This window comes from Adelges cooleyi, unplaced genomic scaffold (genome assembly GCF_023614345.1).
Source record: "Adelges cooleyi isolate 19-005CV unplaced genomic scaffold, UGA_ACOO_1.1 ACOO_flye_CR_arks_rails_tigmint_CR_PRNA_9, whole genome shotgun sequence".
Classification (NCBI taxonomy): Eukaryota; Metazoa; Arthropoda; class Insecta; order Hemiptera; family Adelgidae; genus Adelges; species Adelges cooleyi.
In genome coordinates, this window is record NW_026096579.1 from 17,357,551 (window position 1) to 17,375,717 (window position 18,167).

At 27.3% G+C, this 18,167-nt stretch overlaps 1 protein-coding gene across 2 annotated transcripts; it reads right to left on the reverse strand.

Annotated features, from left to right (window-relative positions):
* Window positions 1-1,517: 1,517 nt before the first annotated feature.
* LOC126846399 (phosphatidylinositol transfer protein alpha isoform) lies at window positions 1,518-13,976 on the reverse strand. Of its 2 annotated transcripts, none has more exons than XM_050585761.1 (9): window positions 13,477-13,976; window positions 11,802-11,832; window positions 10,660-10,823; window positions 8,197-8,296; window positions 5,759-5,836; window positions 3,574-3,738; window positions 3,363-3,484; window positions 3,187-3,277; window positions 1,518-3,114 (listed from the first exon to the last, which is right to left on the reverse strand). In XM_050585761.1, exons 1-9 carry the CDS (start codon window positions 13,491-13,493, stop codon window positions 3,067-3,069), a joined length of 816 nt encoding a protein of 271 aa, XP_050441718.1. In that variant the 5' UTR covers window positions 13,494-13,976; the 3' UTR covers window positions 1,518-3,066. The 2 variants fall into 2 exon arrangements, with proteins under 2 accessions (XP_050441718.1, XP_050441717.1); XM_050585760.1 differs by lacking the exon at window positions 5,759-5,836 and adding an exon at window positions 6,472-6,549 and having other exon boundaries at window positions 1,534-3,114; window positions 13,477-13,967.
* Window positions 13,977-18,167: the final 4,191 nt, after the last annotated feature.

Sequence of the window (18,167 nt, forward strand, 5' to 3'; positions counted from 1 at the left end):
ATACATGGCAGAATTCTGAATTACCTACACACAACCCCGTTGGCACCCTACACAAAGGGCTGTTAATAAACTTTTCTGGGTCTGTATATCAATTGAAGGCGGAGTGCAAATCACTTTTTCGCCGATCATTCTGTATAGCAGCAATCGCACATTGAGTGTCACAATCTGTTCCACCATAATCTGGCACCATAAGAATACCTAGTGCTGATAGGGTAGTTTCCTGATATTTATATCAGCAGGGTTGGTGGAATAATAGATAGAGATGGCTGAAGGACTGATGGCTAGGGCGAGAGATAGGATGATAGCAAAAAAAAAAAAAATATATATATATCTAAAAAGATTATATCTCACAAAACAATATAAAATGAATAATATTAGTTAGTGTATTATTTATGTATTACATTTTAAATACTTAAGTAATATTGTAGGACTATTTGTTTGTTGAAATATTTGATTTCCTGCCAAAAACATGATGAAAAGTAAAAATAGTTTGACAATATTATAATTAAATAAAATATTGTAATTTTTAATAAAATAGGAAAACATTTTTTTGTTGTGTGGGAAATACAAATACATTTATTTTTCTTCCAAATTTGTGAATTGCTGCGACCAAGGAATAATAATAGGTTTTTTTTTTTACGGTGCCGTTAAAGTATTAGCTATATATAGCATGGCACGTATGAAACAAAGATTTTCCCCAAATATTATGAAAAAAGGATATCCTTTGACTTCAAAGTAAATAACAATAAGTACACGAAAAATGAGATTGGTTAAGCAAATATTTTTATGTTCAACTTTTATTTTTTGATCTTACTCATGCGTAGAAATGCCTCGACAATATCAAATTTTTTTTATTTTGTTCAAGCTAAAAATATTTGTTTTAAATTTCCATCTTATAAGTTAAGTAGATAATATAATTATTATTACTTCACTTATAAAAAAAAAAAGTGAATATTACAACTAGTCTTTAAACATAAATACTTCTCGAATTTAAAGAGTTCAAAGCTATGCACTTTTCTCCCCATTTAAAATTATATCATTAAATTCTGAAGACCCTGTACATATGAATACAATGTCTTCTGAATATGTTAGGTTAGTTAGAATCGGTAGCTGATATCAGATACTTGGGGTGCTTACCAAGTCTTAGCCAAATATCAATTGAACTAAAAATATTAAAAACTGAAATGAAGTAAGTTTTATTTTTTAAGTCTTCAACGTGTATAATATCTAAATATCTAGTCATTAACAATTTTCTATATAATATTATAATACATTGACTAATGATTTTTAATTAAAAATAAATAACCAGAAGAAATAAGTGCTTAAATACTGAGAGGTATTATATAAAACGCAGTATTAAAAATAATACATACAATATACCTAAAAAAAAACATAATATAACTATTTTAATTTTGACTGTGCTGTCTTTGGACACATTATTATTTATAATTTATACATATATATATATGTGTATAATATTAATGGGCAGTATTTAAGTATAAGTCATGTTTTATTAAATATAATTAATATTGCTACTTTGATATAAGTACACCTGATTGGTAGATACAAAGGTAAAATTTAATAATCATGCAAGTTATAAACAAGTATTGCATACTTAAGAAAAACAAATTAGAATACAATATACGTATAGGAGTATTATAAAAATAAAACACGCTATAAAATTTATTTTTCAAGAGACAATAAATATTTTAGTGAAAGAACCGTTTTGCAATTACAAAATATAGTTCATAAATTAAAATCAATTATTATGTCAAAGCCTTAATATTTTCCCGAAAATGGTTTAAGGGTTTTAAAAGATGTTTAAACAAAATTTAAACTTTAAAAACGAGTAACAACAATGTTTAATGCCATTTGAAACTACTAACACACATAAGCGTTTATTCTTATTTATATTTTAAATTTAACAAAAGCAACTCACACAATTCATTAAATGTTATTTACAAATTTATGGTATTTTTTTCATGGATAAAGAAAGCCTACTATGTATTAGTTGCACATCTAAAAAAAAACCGAGATTACGAAAACACATAAATGCAATTTAATGGTAATTACAATAGAGAATCATGCGAAGATATTTAAATTAAACAATAGACACTTGATAAACCCTAATACGTTTTGGTAATATTTGTAAGTAATACAATAAGGTGTCAACATGTATTACAAATTTACATATGTAGATTAAAATTCAACAATCTACGATGGCCTTAGAGAAATAAAAACAAAGGTTCTACAATTATTACATTACATTTTCTATTTAATCAGACAAGTAACCATTGGTTTTACGTTAATTTCTAACCAGAAAAAATTATTATTGACAAAAATGTAATAAAACAGCTAAAATGACGACATTCTATTGAATATTAATTATATTAGTAATAATTTATTAATTATAATTTTCATCATTATAATAATAATATTATTGTCAAGGTTATCTCTCTAAAAACTGCAGTGCAATAAACTTGTAGTAATATTTTAAATGTTTAAACTATTAAATTTGCATCTAAGTTGACCGTTTGTTTAAACACTATTTTAAAATGGTAACCACAAAATTAAAACCTACTCAAGGCTGCTTCCAAATTATAAAAAAAAAAACATTTTAAAAATGTTTTTTTTTCGAACATAGAAAACATTAAATTCTGATAACTAAATACCATTGGTTATTCTTGTTTACAATCACCATGAATACTCGTAAAAACTACGAATCCATAAACCAATTATTAAGTAAAAATTAAATACACTAAAGGAAATACAGAATAGAAAGTGGAATGATTTGCTTTCTATGTAAATGAATATTAAGTTATTGGTTTCTAGAAGATATATGAAACTGAATTTTTAGAAAATTACTAAAAAGCTAAAACAGTTTCGATTGAAAAGACATACAGTCTCAAAACAATGAAAAGCAATTATTGGAGATAGAATAAGACTGAACAAAGACATGTTTTAGACTGGTTTCTAATTCAGTTAATTTTTTAGAGGAAAATTATGGCTTATATTTTAAATTAAATTAAAAAATTTTGGTTGATTTCTTTAAATTTTCTAATTTTTTTAGTCAGCATCGGCTCTCATTCCTCTTACGGTTCCTTCATTTCTTTGCTGAAACACAAAAATATTAAATTAATAAGCACAATTAATTAATGGCGAGCGGCAATAATAATATAATATTACTTTATCTAATTCTTCTCTAGTTTTTTCTTCAATCTCACGAATATCTTGTAATGTAAGTCCATGCCAGCGATCCATCCAACAAAACACTTGCCTAGTTATATATAATAATTATCAATTATATTGGTAATAAATGTTTATTGAATTATGAACTAACACAATATAATTTAAATTCATACCTATGGAAGTTAGTGAATAGACGACGTTCTGATTTTTGGATTAGGTTTTCTACTCTGTTTTGGAGTCCAAACCATTTGAAATCAGCAGATACTAATTTATAGCAAGTCATTACTGGGGTTGCCTAAAGGTCAACAAAATATAAATACACAAATATTTAATTAACATAAAATAAAAATACAATAATAATAATAATTAATAAAAAATAATTACGGTTTCTATCCAGTTTCCAGAAAGAGGACCTCGTCCAGTTTTTTGACTCTTAAATTTTTTGGGATCTTCGTGTTCTTTATAGTCCGAAGATACAATGGCATCATTGCCAATGTCAATCATTTGTACTTCCCTTTGCTTCAATTTTTCAGGAGGCAATTCATGAACCTGTTTTAATTAATAATAATGTATAAAAGTAATAATTACTTAAATGTATACGTAACACACGCATACATATGAGTCGTGTTAAAAACAATACAATACATTTCGATGGCTTAGCACTATAGATGTGTTATAGTAGTGTAATAAAAAACTATTGTTTTAGAGCAACAATGTTTGGTGAATAATACCACTAAAATTATCCAGTGTTTAATGAACTTGTTATATCAATAACAATAGAAATTCGACTTCTAACATTTGCACACAATGTGTAAAAGGCTATCTATAATGAAAAATGCACTATGCCATCGATTTGGTTTGTTTCTTATGTAAGTTGACTTTAAAACATAGAAAATGCCAAGCGTAACCAATAGCTAAATTCCGAAGTCACAAACCCATTTTTTAATACAAATTTAAGTTTAATAGTTAGATGATATATGTATGAATATTAGTACATTTTAACATTATAAATTATAAATAATATTCGTAATTAAAAGTTATGACATGAATTTTGTTAAAAAAAAAAAAATTACCAATACCAAAATAAACTACATCCAAACATCAAAAATTATAAAAAACAACTGTACCAATATTAATGAAATCACAACTTAATAATTATTTGGATTGCATTAATTATTATTTTTCCATAGTGTTAATTATTAATATTATATTCTTTTTTTCACCACTGTTTAGAGTTTTTTTTTAATAATAATAATAATTTTATATTGTTTAATTGTAAACCTTTAATAAATGTAAATTTAAAAATTACTTAATTACATTTTTTTTCCCCATAGTACTGTACTATTGTCATTATAATTACTCATAGTGTAATTATTTAAGTCTGGACTTGTATGCATTACAAAACTATAAAATACTACTCAATTGTGCACTAAATTTTTTGATCTATACCTATGCAAAAAAAAAAATATGAAATTATTTGCAACTTTTTTTTTCAATCATATATCCAAAATGAATGCTCTTTTTGAAAGATTCTTCATAAATCATATAATAATATCATAAGTACATAATATACTGAAGCTCATTTATATAATAATAAAAAAAAATACTGCATACTGTTTCTCTGGTTTAAATTCAATAAAATAAAGTAACTGCTTGGACATGAACATTAATTTAACAATCGTAGAACAATATTTTTATAGGTCTTCTTTTGAATAATTTATTTAATCCTACACATACACACAAATTTCCCCCTCAGAAGAGCACAATGTGATATGGGCTTAGCAACCCCAAGCTTTAATAGTGGGCAACAGTACCCAGAAGTACTGAAACGAGGCAAAAAAAGCAACTTCTGGTATGACTTGTTAACCGACTATTGTGGGCAAAGTTTGAAGCAAATTTAAAGGCTAGAAAACTACCTCATTATTATTTCCAAGATAAAGCGATGAAAGACATGAAAAATGGAAGTCTTTTCTGTGACAAGGTCTAGCCTTTAGGAAAAGAACAAGAAGACACAAATTTCATAAAACAATATTTAACATATTATAGAAGTAATAAAAGATTAAAAGGTTATTATTTTCAAAAATCTGAAAAAAATGACTCCTTATGAATTTTTTAGCTATATATTTTCAAATGTGCATGATAAACTTTTTCCGATGCATGTTAAAACAAATTGTGCACTTTTCTTATTCTCCTTATGCCACACACACACACAAATGTAATATCATACAAATCCAAACTCTAGTAATTACTATTGAACATATTATGCCTTTTCAAGGCAACCCAAAATGGAAAATGAAAAAAAATATATACTTTAATACAATAAAAAATTAATTTAGATTACACTGTACTGTGACTTTGGAAACCTACTAAAAATACATTTAACTTGCATAAATAAAGTGTTAAAATAAAACTTAATTATTAAATAAAATTATATAAGCTAGGTAAAATAATTAAATTATAATTTATCATTAGCATAATAAAGAAAAAAAAGTCACGAAAAAAAGTACTATTAAATGTAATTGTGTTAACTAAAAAAAAAAACAAGTGTTTTTGTTTATATCTCACTTACATTTTCTTGTGTACCTCTATCGGCAATATGATACGATTCAATGATTAAACTGAAATTTTCTTTCATATAATTTGGATTCTGTATATACAAGCAAAACCACCAAACAAATAAGCATTTACAATAAATAATATTGCATACACTATTATAATATGCATTGTATACTATTTACAATAGTACACAGGCTATATCTGGTTCAAACGTCGCGATGTGTAGGATCATACACTTTATTTTATTACCTTATAATTTTTGATGATACAAATTTTCTTAAATAGTTATTATTGTTATTAATTATTCTTCCATTGTACATTAATTATGACATTTGAACCAGATACAGTCTAAATATACTATAAACGATGTCTTATTACCAATAAATTTGTAATAAGCGTTATTAAAAATAATCTGCCTGCAAAACACAAAAAGCTTTGTTCATATTAATGGGTGTTTGATATCATTTAATATTGGCAAAAATTGCTCATATGAAAAATTATGTTAAAAGAAATAAGGACTTATATAAGGACATATATTATCACTAATGGTATATAGAATGCAAACAATTTTCCCTTAACTGTGATGAATGACAATTAGATTTGGCCCATGTTTCCAAGCGAATAGAAAATATATTAATTTGCAAAATGCACATAACATCCTTTTTATACACTACAATAATTGTCTTTCAACAATTCCTTCACCTTTGACCCATTTTTTTCACTTACATTATTTTGTGTTCCACGATCAGCACAATGGAAGGACTCTATAGTTAGGGAAAATTTTTCTTTCATGTAATTGGGATTCTATAAAAACATAATTTTATCTTTTAAACTCAAATACTTTCTTGTAGGCGTACCACATCATCTGATGCTTGTTTGCAACATTGAATTTGATGGATTCTATAAGTTTTGAAGGATAAGTTTAGTTAAGCTGTTACATTAGGCAATAAAAAGTCGACATTTATAAGGTTTCTCAATAGATAACCTCATAAATAGAACTGAACAAATTTGCTTAATATTTAAAAAAAAATTGAATTATTGTTGTTTAAATTAACACAAAACACAATTGAATTGGATACGAGTAAGATAAATAAAAAACATTTCAAATGTATATTGTCTATTATTTACCTTCTATTATAAAGTAGACCTTTTTAATCCTTAATACAAACATTTTTGAAAAAGACAAAATTGAATTAACTGATTGTAAAGAAATAAACTTGATATTGTATAGTCAATAAAAAAAAAATCAATTATTTCTATAGGAAATCTAAGTCATTTCTCATTTTTTCAGTGGACATAATAGGTTTTTGGGTATGATATCACGGTTATAATATAGAGAGGTTTGGCATCTTGTGTGTATTAAACATATGGCAGCAATGCCTTTTTTAGGTCTCTATTATAAAAAATAATTAACAAATACAAAAATGGTTAATACCTTTAATTTATAATTTACTAAATTATTATGCCTAAATCCTTATTTTTTTCAAGTTAATTTTAATTAACTTCTACTGCAGTGTTGCATACAAATAAATGTATCTACTGTATTTGAGAAAATCAAAACATTTGTTATAATCTAAAAAAAATGATGACTGCTTTAATATTAAAATTAATTTTTTAATTATTATCAATACATTTTTTATGTAATCTGACATTTTATTCAAAATTAAAACTAGTAATTACCTAACTAATTTCTACTACTCTAAGACTTTGTTTTTACAAAGTTATTTAACTATAAAAAGTCACAATACACATTTTCAAATTAACTAGGTATCTAATAAATTCATTTCTTTGGTTTTCATAAAGGTTTTTGAAATTTAATCAACTTATATTCTGCTACATTGCAAATTAATAAAATATCTTATGGAAAATCCTATATTTATATTACAATATGGTCAAGCAAACGTATCATAATCAAAAACTATTTATCATCTTTACACTTTTATGATTTATACAATTTGTCTAACTATTTTTTATTAACAATATAAACATTTTATCCTTTGAATTAAAAAAAAAGAATTTTACTTATGGTTGCCCAGATTTCTTGTATGGGAAGGCCTAAGCATATTTTACACATTTGACATGATTTATATGGCTCGTTTCACACCTAACGCACATAGTAGACCCGTTTTTTCATATGCCACATATGAAATTGAGACCGATGTATGAATATATATATATATATTTGAGTAATGTAATTTTCATACGCAGCATATAAAAACGCACATACTTTACGCAAAGGTGTGAAACAGGCCTTAATGTATCGAATGTAAATAGTTTATAAAGTTACACCAATAGAGTGCGCCTTGCAGCGTAGCCATCGTTGCCACTAAATAAATAACAAATAGAATATAGACAGAGCCAGGATGCCTAACCTCTCTATATAGTAAAAAATATAGGTAAAACCGTGCATATATATAATAAACATTTAATTATTTATAATTGAATTCTTACAGTTATCACGGTTCGGCAGTAGGGGTAAGCATTCCATGCTTCTTCGTGGACTTCTAACGCTCCTTTTGGTGCTAAAAGTTTTATCATTCCAGGAACTTTGCTAAAATTTTTTTTAAAAAACAATGATGTATTAAATATTATAATATTAGTAATTATGTACTTATTTTCAAAAGTCTTTTACAAAATGACCTTGTTAATATGTAATTTTGAATGCTATTCATTGGCATTAAGAGTTGGCCATAAAAGTTTTTTTTGCCATTATCTGTAGTACAAAAAAAGACTTAAAACTAAGTATCATAATTTAACTATACCCTGTTTGCTGAGAGAGCATGCTGCATGTAGACTGAAGACTAAGCAGCAAGACTAAGGCTGGCAGACAGGGCGGACTCCGGGGGGAACGCTAGTCACACTGGGTGCCGCGCGGGGATGCGCAGAACGGCCAATTTTCGTCGGGTCGCGGCATGCTCTTTCGGCGAACAGGGTATAGTATGGTTTACTGATTGGGTTTAGAGCAAAACCGTCTGTTAGAACAATTTATGGTTAATGAGGGTAATTTTATAAAACATTTATATAAACCTTTAACCAAAAAAATAATATTTTAAAGCGTTTACGTAATTTGGCAGCAATATTACCATCTTCAGCGTATAACAGACAGTGACCAATTACGAGCAAACACCTCCCTTTACACCTATACAGCGTCATCATATCGGAAATTTTATTTATATAATATACCAAACATTTCAATTTTGGTTTTTAAATTTAAAATAGCTTTAAGCAAAAACATTATATCAATTCTCATCGGTGCTTTAATTTGAATCTGCATAATATTTTTTTATTAAATTCAAAATAATATTTCTTTTTAGGTTTCTGAAATTAAATGTTTTTTTTTTTTTAAACACAAAACAATAGCAATTGAATTAAGTGTTTGACTGAAATAACAATCATGTACTCTCTACATTTTATTTCATACATAATAATTTAAAAGTGGAAATAAAAATACAATCTAACTATCTATAGTACCATTACTTAATGACCTCCTTCAGAAACATATTAGTATATCATTAATTAACTGAGTCTGAATTGTAAGCTTGAAATATTCTTCATAATAATAGAGATTAAAATAAAACAGACTTCATACATTACAATAATAAAGATATACAATTTAATGACTGTTGTTATTAATGACATCAAATAATTACCCAGTTAATTATTATGAATTTTAGATATATTAACTGTAAGTAAACAATGTATACATAATAATTGCCATTCAAGGTGCCTATATTATGTTATAGAGGTAATAAGTCTACAATTGATTACAGAATGTTCCAAGGTTTTCGTAAAATATTTAAGTACTACTATCAGAAACTGGAAAAATCATATTATACAAGTTTAGCCAGTTGATCAGAGGTTTTTAAACAGTTCATTGTATATTCTTTCCTTACCATTTTTGCATAAAATGAACACAATATTTAGTATATTTAAAAACACAAAACCTAAATATTTTCTAAAGTAATTTTTACAATACATTTTATTAAAAACAAACTATTTTCTGACTACTTAAATTTTTTTGTTCATGAGTCATTGTTGTATTTCTTTAAGATGTTCCAATAATGTCAGTATGTTGGCTTTAGTGAGAATTATGAATATTATAATATTTGAGTTTATGAAATAAGTTTTTAGTTAATACTGATAATTTAGTATTGTTTTATTCTTATTAAAAAAATTAATAACACACAAAATTAATGAAACACAATTTTTTTCCCCATTAAATTAGCTTAATGCTTATTCATTTTTTGTTTTTTTTCTCATTTATTAGAGAATAAAGCTATGTTATAGTGTGATGTGTCATCCATGATTACCTAATTACTCACAGATGGGATGTTAAAGCTTAATGCTGAGCCCATCAAGGTTGTAATAAAATGTTCGTATTTAATTTACAAATAATTATGCATGTTCTAGTCAGTAAAATACCAGTTTATTGACCTTCAAAAACAAGTCATCCAATGTCACAACATATTGAGTTTTCAGTAGGTCGTGATTCAGAAATATTAAGCCATCTAGACTAACTACCGACACAATACTTGTTTGAGTTATGGATACGATTTATATAAGACTTGACAAGTGTTTTTTTTTTTTTTTAAATTTATTATTACTACTAATAAAGAATATGTTGCAAAAAGTCTGGCTCAAGCAAGTTAATCAACATTTAAACTAGTTAAAATTAAAATTAAAATAATAATCAAGTTATGACTCATTCAAACAATTTGAGGTTTTGTTTTATGAAATGGTACAGTGAAATGTTAGTATAGCAAGTTTTTAATTTGCTTATTGTCAATCGATTTTAAAAGGTAAATGAATCGACACAAAAATTTATTTTTATGTAGAAAACAGAACTATTCAAATCAGCCAATTGGCTACACTTTATATGAGGGAGACAAAGTAACTAAAAAAAAAATCAGTTACCTGGCCAAATGATAAATTTTGTAGGTGTACTGCCCTTCAGAATATTTTCCACCCAAAAGAGGGTAATTGGAAAAAGGTTCATTTTTTAAAACTTCTATACCTTCTCCTCCGCCAGTTTCATTTTTACTGGCTTCAGCAACAGAATACAACTGTGCTATTTGATACTGAAAATCACAGATCATTAAATATTACATATTATTTATTAAAATATTTAACATTAAGTTTGTTAAAAAAAAAAAAAATCTATATTTTAAAAACAACTGTATTATACTAACTAACTAAATTTCATGGAGGTATTATTTTTTTATTTAATTTTAAACTATTACAGTAATTTTTATAGATAAACTATTTTACAAACAAACATGTTTTTCAAAACTAGAGGTTTGCGATTTCACGTATAATAAACTACATGTTAGTATACCCGTGTAATTGTAATACCCATTCATAAACGTAGTTCTTCGTAAACTGTTTTAGAAAAATTAATTGTTATAGTTTCTTTACATCTATTGACATTTTTAGGTCAACAGTTAGCAAGCCAAATTTCTCTGTATCAAATTTTTACTTCATACTAAGACCTAGTACTTTTATTGTTTGACATAAAATCAAGGATATTGAAAGAATTTTAATTTTTATTCTGATCAAAGAAAGAAAGAACTCTTCTTTAGCATACAGTAAACATTTGCAGTCGATCTGGAGGAATCTTGGTACGTCAGCCATTGACTAAAACATATCAACAGATATAAAGAAATTGTTTAAGCCTCGGTGTCTCTATTCATTGATATGTTAGTAGGTATTTTGTGTAGGTGGGATCAACACGCATGGTACGGAAGAAGGCACAGGACGCTGCTAATGATCGAGCTGCGACGGAAGAAGTTCACTTCAGATGCCGAATTTTATCTGAGGTAATTATTGCGGTACACAGAGAAATATTATAATACCAATTTTTAAGAAACAAAAAATATAGTTAAAATTATACGTGAAAATTCAAATTTATTTATTAAATAGTTTATTTATAAATAATTCTAAAATGGTATCATTTCAAATCAAAACAAAAAATTAATTTCCTTCTTAAGCAACACTTCTAAAATTGTAATCTTATTACACGATACTAATTAATTATTAACATTAGAGTGTATACATACTTCTTCGACTGTTAATGGAAGCACAACGCGACTGAAACAGAAAGTAAAATACAACTAAGTTAAAATCAAATTTGCACTGTTATTATATTATATATTTATAATGTTGGAAATATTTTATATTCACTAATTTTACTCTCAAATCTGTTATGTATGTAGCTTGTTTATGTGTTATTTTAAACCACAAAATCGAGCACAAGAAGAGTTTTTCAATAAAGTAAAAAGTTAATATTAAAATAGAAATTAAACATATTTCAGAGAAACATATTTGAAACAGACATCTGAAGAAATGCATGCAGGGGTTATTTTAATCAGCTCAAATACATTCCATACTCATATAATATTTCCATATTCATATAAAAATAATACATTTTTATGAATTACATTTTTGATAAAAAATTGTTTTCACAAAATTCTTCAAAACTAGCAGATGCGACTTTCACTTATTCACTTGTTTATGATCATCATATTATTTGATAAATTTATAAGGGAACAATAAAGGAACATATCATCTTCACCAATCCATACCCGAATTTAATTTTTTTTTCAATCAATTTATTTATGAATGCTGAAAATAATGTTGCATAAAATAATGATTGGAAACGCTTAGTTTTAAAGTTACAGATACTTGAAATTAGAGAATAATTGTTGAAACTATATAAAGCGACTTCCTACGTCTGCCATCTACGGGAGCCGACTCGAGCTCCTATAGAAGCTGACGTCCTCAAAACCCCAGAAAAAAAATAGCTCACCTAAGAAAATAAAAAAAAGCTAACCCCATACTGCTCTGGAAGCGGTTAGCAACCTAACGAGACCAAACCCAGCTTTCCTACTAGCCCTGGTAATTTATTGATAACGAATTTGTAACAAACTGTTGTGTTTTTCAATCGCGATTCACTTCGCTAATTGCTGTTACTGAATGGTCCTGAGGACGCTGCGGAGGACCACAGGCGCCTCGCAAAACAATAATTCTTTAAGTTTTTTGTAGCTGTAATATCAAAACTAAGCGTTTTCTCAATTTTTTTTAGCATGGAAAAACAAATCGATAAAAAAAAAAAATTGAAATTTAGGTATGTGGGGTGGTAGTTGGTTTAAGCAAAAGAAAAACACGACTATTATTATAACAATAACATACCTTATTCGTATATTTAAAATTAAATTTATAATTTATATTACATAACAGAATGTAATTATCTATCAAGATAAATTGGGTAATAATTTTGTTTTTCTATTACAAAGAAGAAAAAAATGTATTATAAAATATACGGTGTGATCAATTGAACCAATAATATATTAGAATTTAGACCATAAATAACATTACAATAGTCAACTGTTCAAAACCTTATCTCTTGTAATTTCTTTCTAAAAGTCCATCAATAAAAAAAAAATAGTTATCCCTATTTGGCGAGAGGCACCACCTGGAACCTATGTCTATAATTTTCCGGGAGAACAAAAATGTTGGTTGTGTTGAACATATTTACGTAAAGAAAGAAAATAGGGTCTTTAGAATATGGCATGGGTTCAAGAAAACGTAGTTTTTTCTATTTCGAATAATCGCTTGAACTTTTATATTTTTTTTTATCATTTACAAGAGGATGCTCGTGGGTTTGGTTTACTAATAAATTGAACAAAGAAAAATTCTACTAACACCAATAATAATAATATACGCGAAACTTACAATTCTTTGATGAGCATTTTTTTCTCTTGTCAGTGCTTAAACTGTGTTGGTAAATATTACACGTTGGTAAAACAGTCGTCGCTAAACTGACGGGAGTCGCGTAAACCGTACGTGTAAATCCAAGTACAATCCGCAACGACGAGACGTTTTGGTAAAATATCCACAAACAATAATTAATAATAATAATAATAATAATAATAATTAAAAAAAAAACAACAAAACAAAACGAATAAAATAATATAATAATTAAACAGAGCAAGAAACGCGAGAAGAGTTTTTGAACTTAAAAAGCACAGCAGGACTGAGCGTGTAGTGCCCACCGTGTAACACCCAGAAACACTATATTTTGTGTGTGTGTAAAACTAACGATAATAAATTTAATGTTGCCAAACTGCTGATAAGTGAATTTCCAGGAGTGCGAAAAATGTAGAATAAAATATACAAGCGCCGCCGAGGCCTTCGAATCGATTGCCAGACCTGTTTTGCCCGTAGCCGCCGTAGCGTCGTCCCTAGCCTTGGCTGCTGCTGCTCGACAACATAATAATATTATATAGTACATCAGCCGCCTCCGCAATACCGGCTCGGCGAAAACGCAGCGACATCTGCCCAAGCTACCCAAAACTACAAGTTATTCATTTTTTCAAAAACATTTTTATTACGACACCTTTTTAATCATAAAGCACAGTGTACACTAAATCCTAATTGAGTAGGTATGTAAAATTATGTTATATGACGTGTACAAAATTTACGAAAACTCGGTATACACTGCACTTATGTAGTGGTCGTTTTGCCAGCTGTTATTTCAGCTGCATATTTCATATTATTATAGTTGCACTGCACATACATATAAACACTATCCTTCGGATACTTGGCCCCGCTAATGCTTCACATGTTTGTTTTCGCTTAAATACAAAACGCTGTTAAGTATATATGTACAAAAAAAATGTTACTGTAACAGCAAACGGCTACATGAGTTTGACCGTTAAAACTTGATGTAAGAGGAAAGTAGAAAAAAAAACAATTTCGCGTTGGCAGGCTTAAGAAATAAAATAAGAGTCGACGTGAACAGTTGTTTGTGGTTGACCTCGGCGGTTAAACTAAAAAAAAAAAAACTAGAAAAAATCTTAGTTATAGCTAACATACTTGTTCACTTTTCTTTCAAATAATTTTTATCCGAAATTGGGTTTTATCGTGTAAATCATCCGATAACGATGCGATTGCATGCGACTGTATTTATGTGTATAATTGTAATTTGTATTGAGTATTGACTAATGTCCTCATTCGAATTCGATTGTTGTTTTTTATTGAACACTAAAAAAAATATTTTACTTAATAAAAATAAACTAAATTGAAAATACGCAATCAGCAGAGATAGTAAAATAATTGTGAATGATATACCTATATAATTATTAAGTTCATACAACATTCATTGAATATATTTTGTGAATTTCGTATAAACGTATGAAAGTAATTATTGTTTTCGAAGTTATTATAATTTTTTTTTAAAGTTCAAGTATTTTTCATGGCATTTTTTTGTAATATCATATTATGTTTAATCGATGGTAAAAGCTTACGGATGATTTACAATTCCGAAGCCTTCGACAATAGTTTACGAGATACAGCTCAATTTAAAATTACCTACTGATGATTACAGAATAAAAAAACGTAACAAAAGACTAAATAAAAAGATTGGTTCAAAGTTTTTAACTATCTGAAAAAAATACAAATGATATAAATCTTATATATATATTATGATTCAATTTATAAGCATTAACATTGAAGTTAACCATGTACTAGGTGGGTCACTGATACTTGTTTATAATTTTACAAGGCTTGTTAGTTGTAATCCCCTTACAAATTAAACCCTTATTATCCGGATAAGTTCCAGGGACGCAATTTTGGGAGGAGTGTAAGCAGAGTGGGCTCTCCTATTCGTAATGACCTGCCAACAAACAACTGTTCTCAATTATTCTCAAGTACAAAGTTGTATTTAATATTGGTATTTGTGGTAGTTAAAAAGAAATGAGAAATAACACAGATAAAAAAATGACCAGTTCAGATTTTGCCCACTCTATAAGCCCCTACTATTATAATGTATTTCAGGAGAGGAGAAAAGGTCCTGAATGGCATTGTTAGTCTTGTTTATTTTTTGCAAATCCGAAATTAACCAACGTATTGGTAACATCAAAAGTATCATTATTTGTTCACAGACTCGCTATTTTTTTCTCAAACAAATAGAGGTATAAATTGTTGAAAAGTTCTGGATTTGGGGGGGAGGGGGAAAGAAACGGCCCTCGTACCCAACCTGGCTACAGTAAGTACTGTTTTGTAATACAAATGTGTTGAGTGTCTTACACATTTTTTATAATCGATTCGCAGTTAAGTAGTATTTCCGTACATCAGGAATTATATCGGCTTTAGTATTATTAAATGAAGTAGCCGTTCCAAGGTTTTAAGTCAGAAAAACTAGTTTAAGGTAGTAAGCTATACCTATATGATATATCAGGGTCGACGAGGCAAGATATTTTTTAACATCACTAATTTTACGGGAAGGGCTTGTACGTTTTTTTTTTGTACTATACTAAAGGCTGTAAACAAACCCGAAATAAAAACTTAACACGTAACACAGAAAAAACGGAAAGGCGAATGGTGATATTAGTAATGATCCATGTAAAACTTTCCTTAGATATTCATTGAATAGTTACAACTTGATTGCGATTTATAACAGGTAATTATTATAACCACTAACAGTAGATAGTTACAATGTGTCTTAAAAAAATATTTAATTCATTCCTATAATTTTATTTTGAAACCTTGTATAGTTGTGTACAATGTCGTATTACTATTTTATATTTTTTGCTTTTATATGCTAATTATGGTAAATATTTCAAACAAATTATAATTTGTTATGTAATTGATGTGAAACCGACAGAAGGTAAAATATGCATTTGAAAGGCATATATTTTAATATTTAATATTTTATATATTGTTTAATTTAATTTATATCAAAAAGTCTACTTAAAATTTTATAATAGTTAATTATACATTAGTAGTAAATTTATTTTTTTATCGATGATAATAATTTACCTACCCCTTCCAAATGAAAATCGATACCTGAAAATTGAATAATAACTTTTACTGACCTAACCAATATTTGTTTTGCAGTTTACTGGCCATTTTTGTTCTACATTTTTTTTGTTACTTTCAAAGTTTTAATTTTTTTTGTGTTATTTAGTTTGATTTCTCAAACCTGACCAACTTCCAAAAAATTTAAATTGTAATTTATTTCTATAAAATAGTGTTCATAATAAAACCAATCCGTTAACGCTATCGACTGGTCTATAATTAATTTTTGATAATTATATTTTAGTATGGAACATGTGTTTAGCTTTGGCCTCCCAGTTCAAAAACAACACAAAAAATCGACACAAAATTGCCCGAGCGGCGGCTCGCTCTACTTCTGTTAAGAATTGATTTTATGCACCTATACTCATATTATGCTGCACGTCTGAATTCACTAATTTATGTAGTTCTTATAATTAAAGTTTTTATAATGTATTGTTTTTATAATAATTACGTATTGTGTCAGAAAAATAAAAACTTCTCATGATTTTTAATATGCTGTTTGCATACAAATTACTTGAAAATTGTAATAAAATAATTTCCACGGAAGCGGTTTGATGCAAATTTGTGGTAAGGTTATTCGTTTTATTGTGTTGGTTTATAGTATGCCTAATGCACTGTTCTTTTTGTGTTCAATTAATTGGTAAAAATTAAAAAACCTCCCTTAAAGTGTTGATGTTATTTTTTTGTAAATACAATTTTGGGACATATATAATACATACAGGGGCGTATTTTGATATTTTTTTTGGGGGGGTGCTAAGGCACAAACTCCTAATAAGAACTTTACAATATTAAACTTCTATAACTCATATCCCACAGGCAGACTAAAAAAAATTCGGGGGTGGGGGTTGGAGCCCCCTCAGCAACCCTCATAAACGCACCCCTGAATACATACAATATTAAGACTTCCTAATCGACTCATTAAATGTTTAGTAAATTATTCTTAATTTAAAATGTTAATTTAATACATAGTATGTATTAGATATCATGGTATTGAGATAATCGTCACTTAATCCAAAGCTAAAATGAACAATTTTATCTCATACAAAATTATTATCAATGATAAAAAAAAAGAATCACAAATTCTAATTGTGATCAAATTTAAATGGACACAACTCTAACAATTTTCAGAAAAAATATAAAAACCTTTTTGGTAAAATATAAATAAAAACCTTTTTTTAAAATTTTTGTTGCTCTTGGATTTTTAAATATTTCATTTCAAAAGTAATTGAAAAAATGTAATCGGTACATTTTTCTTGTAGTAAAATTATTTTTTACTTTTTAGTTCACTTTTGTACTATTTTTTAGAAAATTATTTTTTTAATTTATTTTTTTTTTTTTTGCTTTTTAAGAACTATAAATATTGTATATTACTTATTAGACATCATTACTACACGAACTACGTTGTTTTAAAATATAGTTGTCCATTTGTTATTATAGTAAAAGATAAATAATAATGTGTATATTACATTTCAAAACGATGAAATAAGTATTCAACAAAAATAATTATGACCAAACTATATAACAAGTCATACTAGTTACTAGTTAGCCAACTGTTACAATGTAGA

Excerpts from the sequence above, each read along its gene's own strand:
- LOC126846399 (XM_050585761.1), bottom strand. Across the intron at positions 5,837-8,196 it reads ACTGCCGAACCGTGATAACT|AATCCAAATTATATGAAAGA; the intron begins GTAAGAATTCAA and ends TTGTATATACAG. Across the intron at positions 3,115-3,186 it reads CTAGAGAAGAATTAGATAAA|CAAAGAAATGAAGGAACCGT; the intron begins GTAATATTATAT and ends TTTGTGTTTCAG.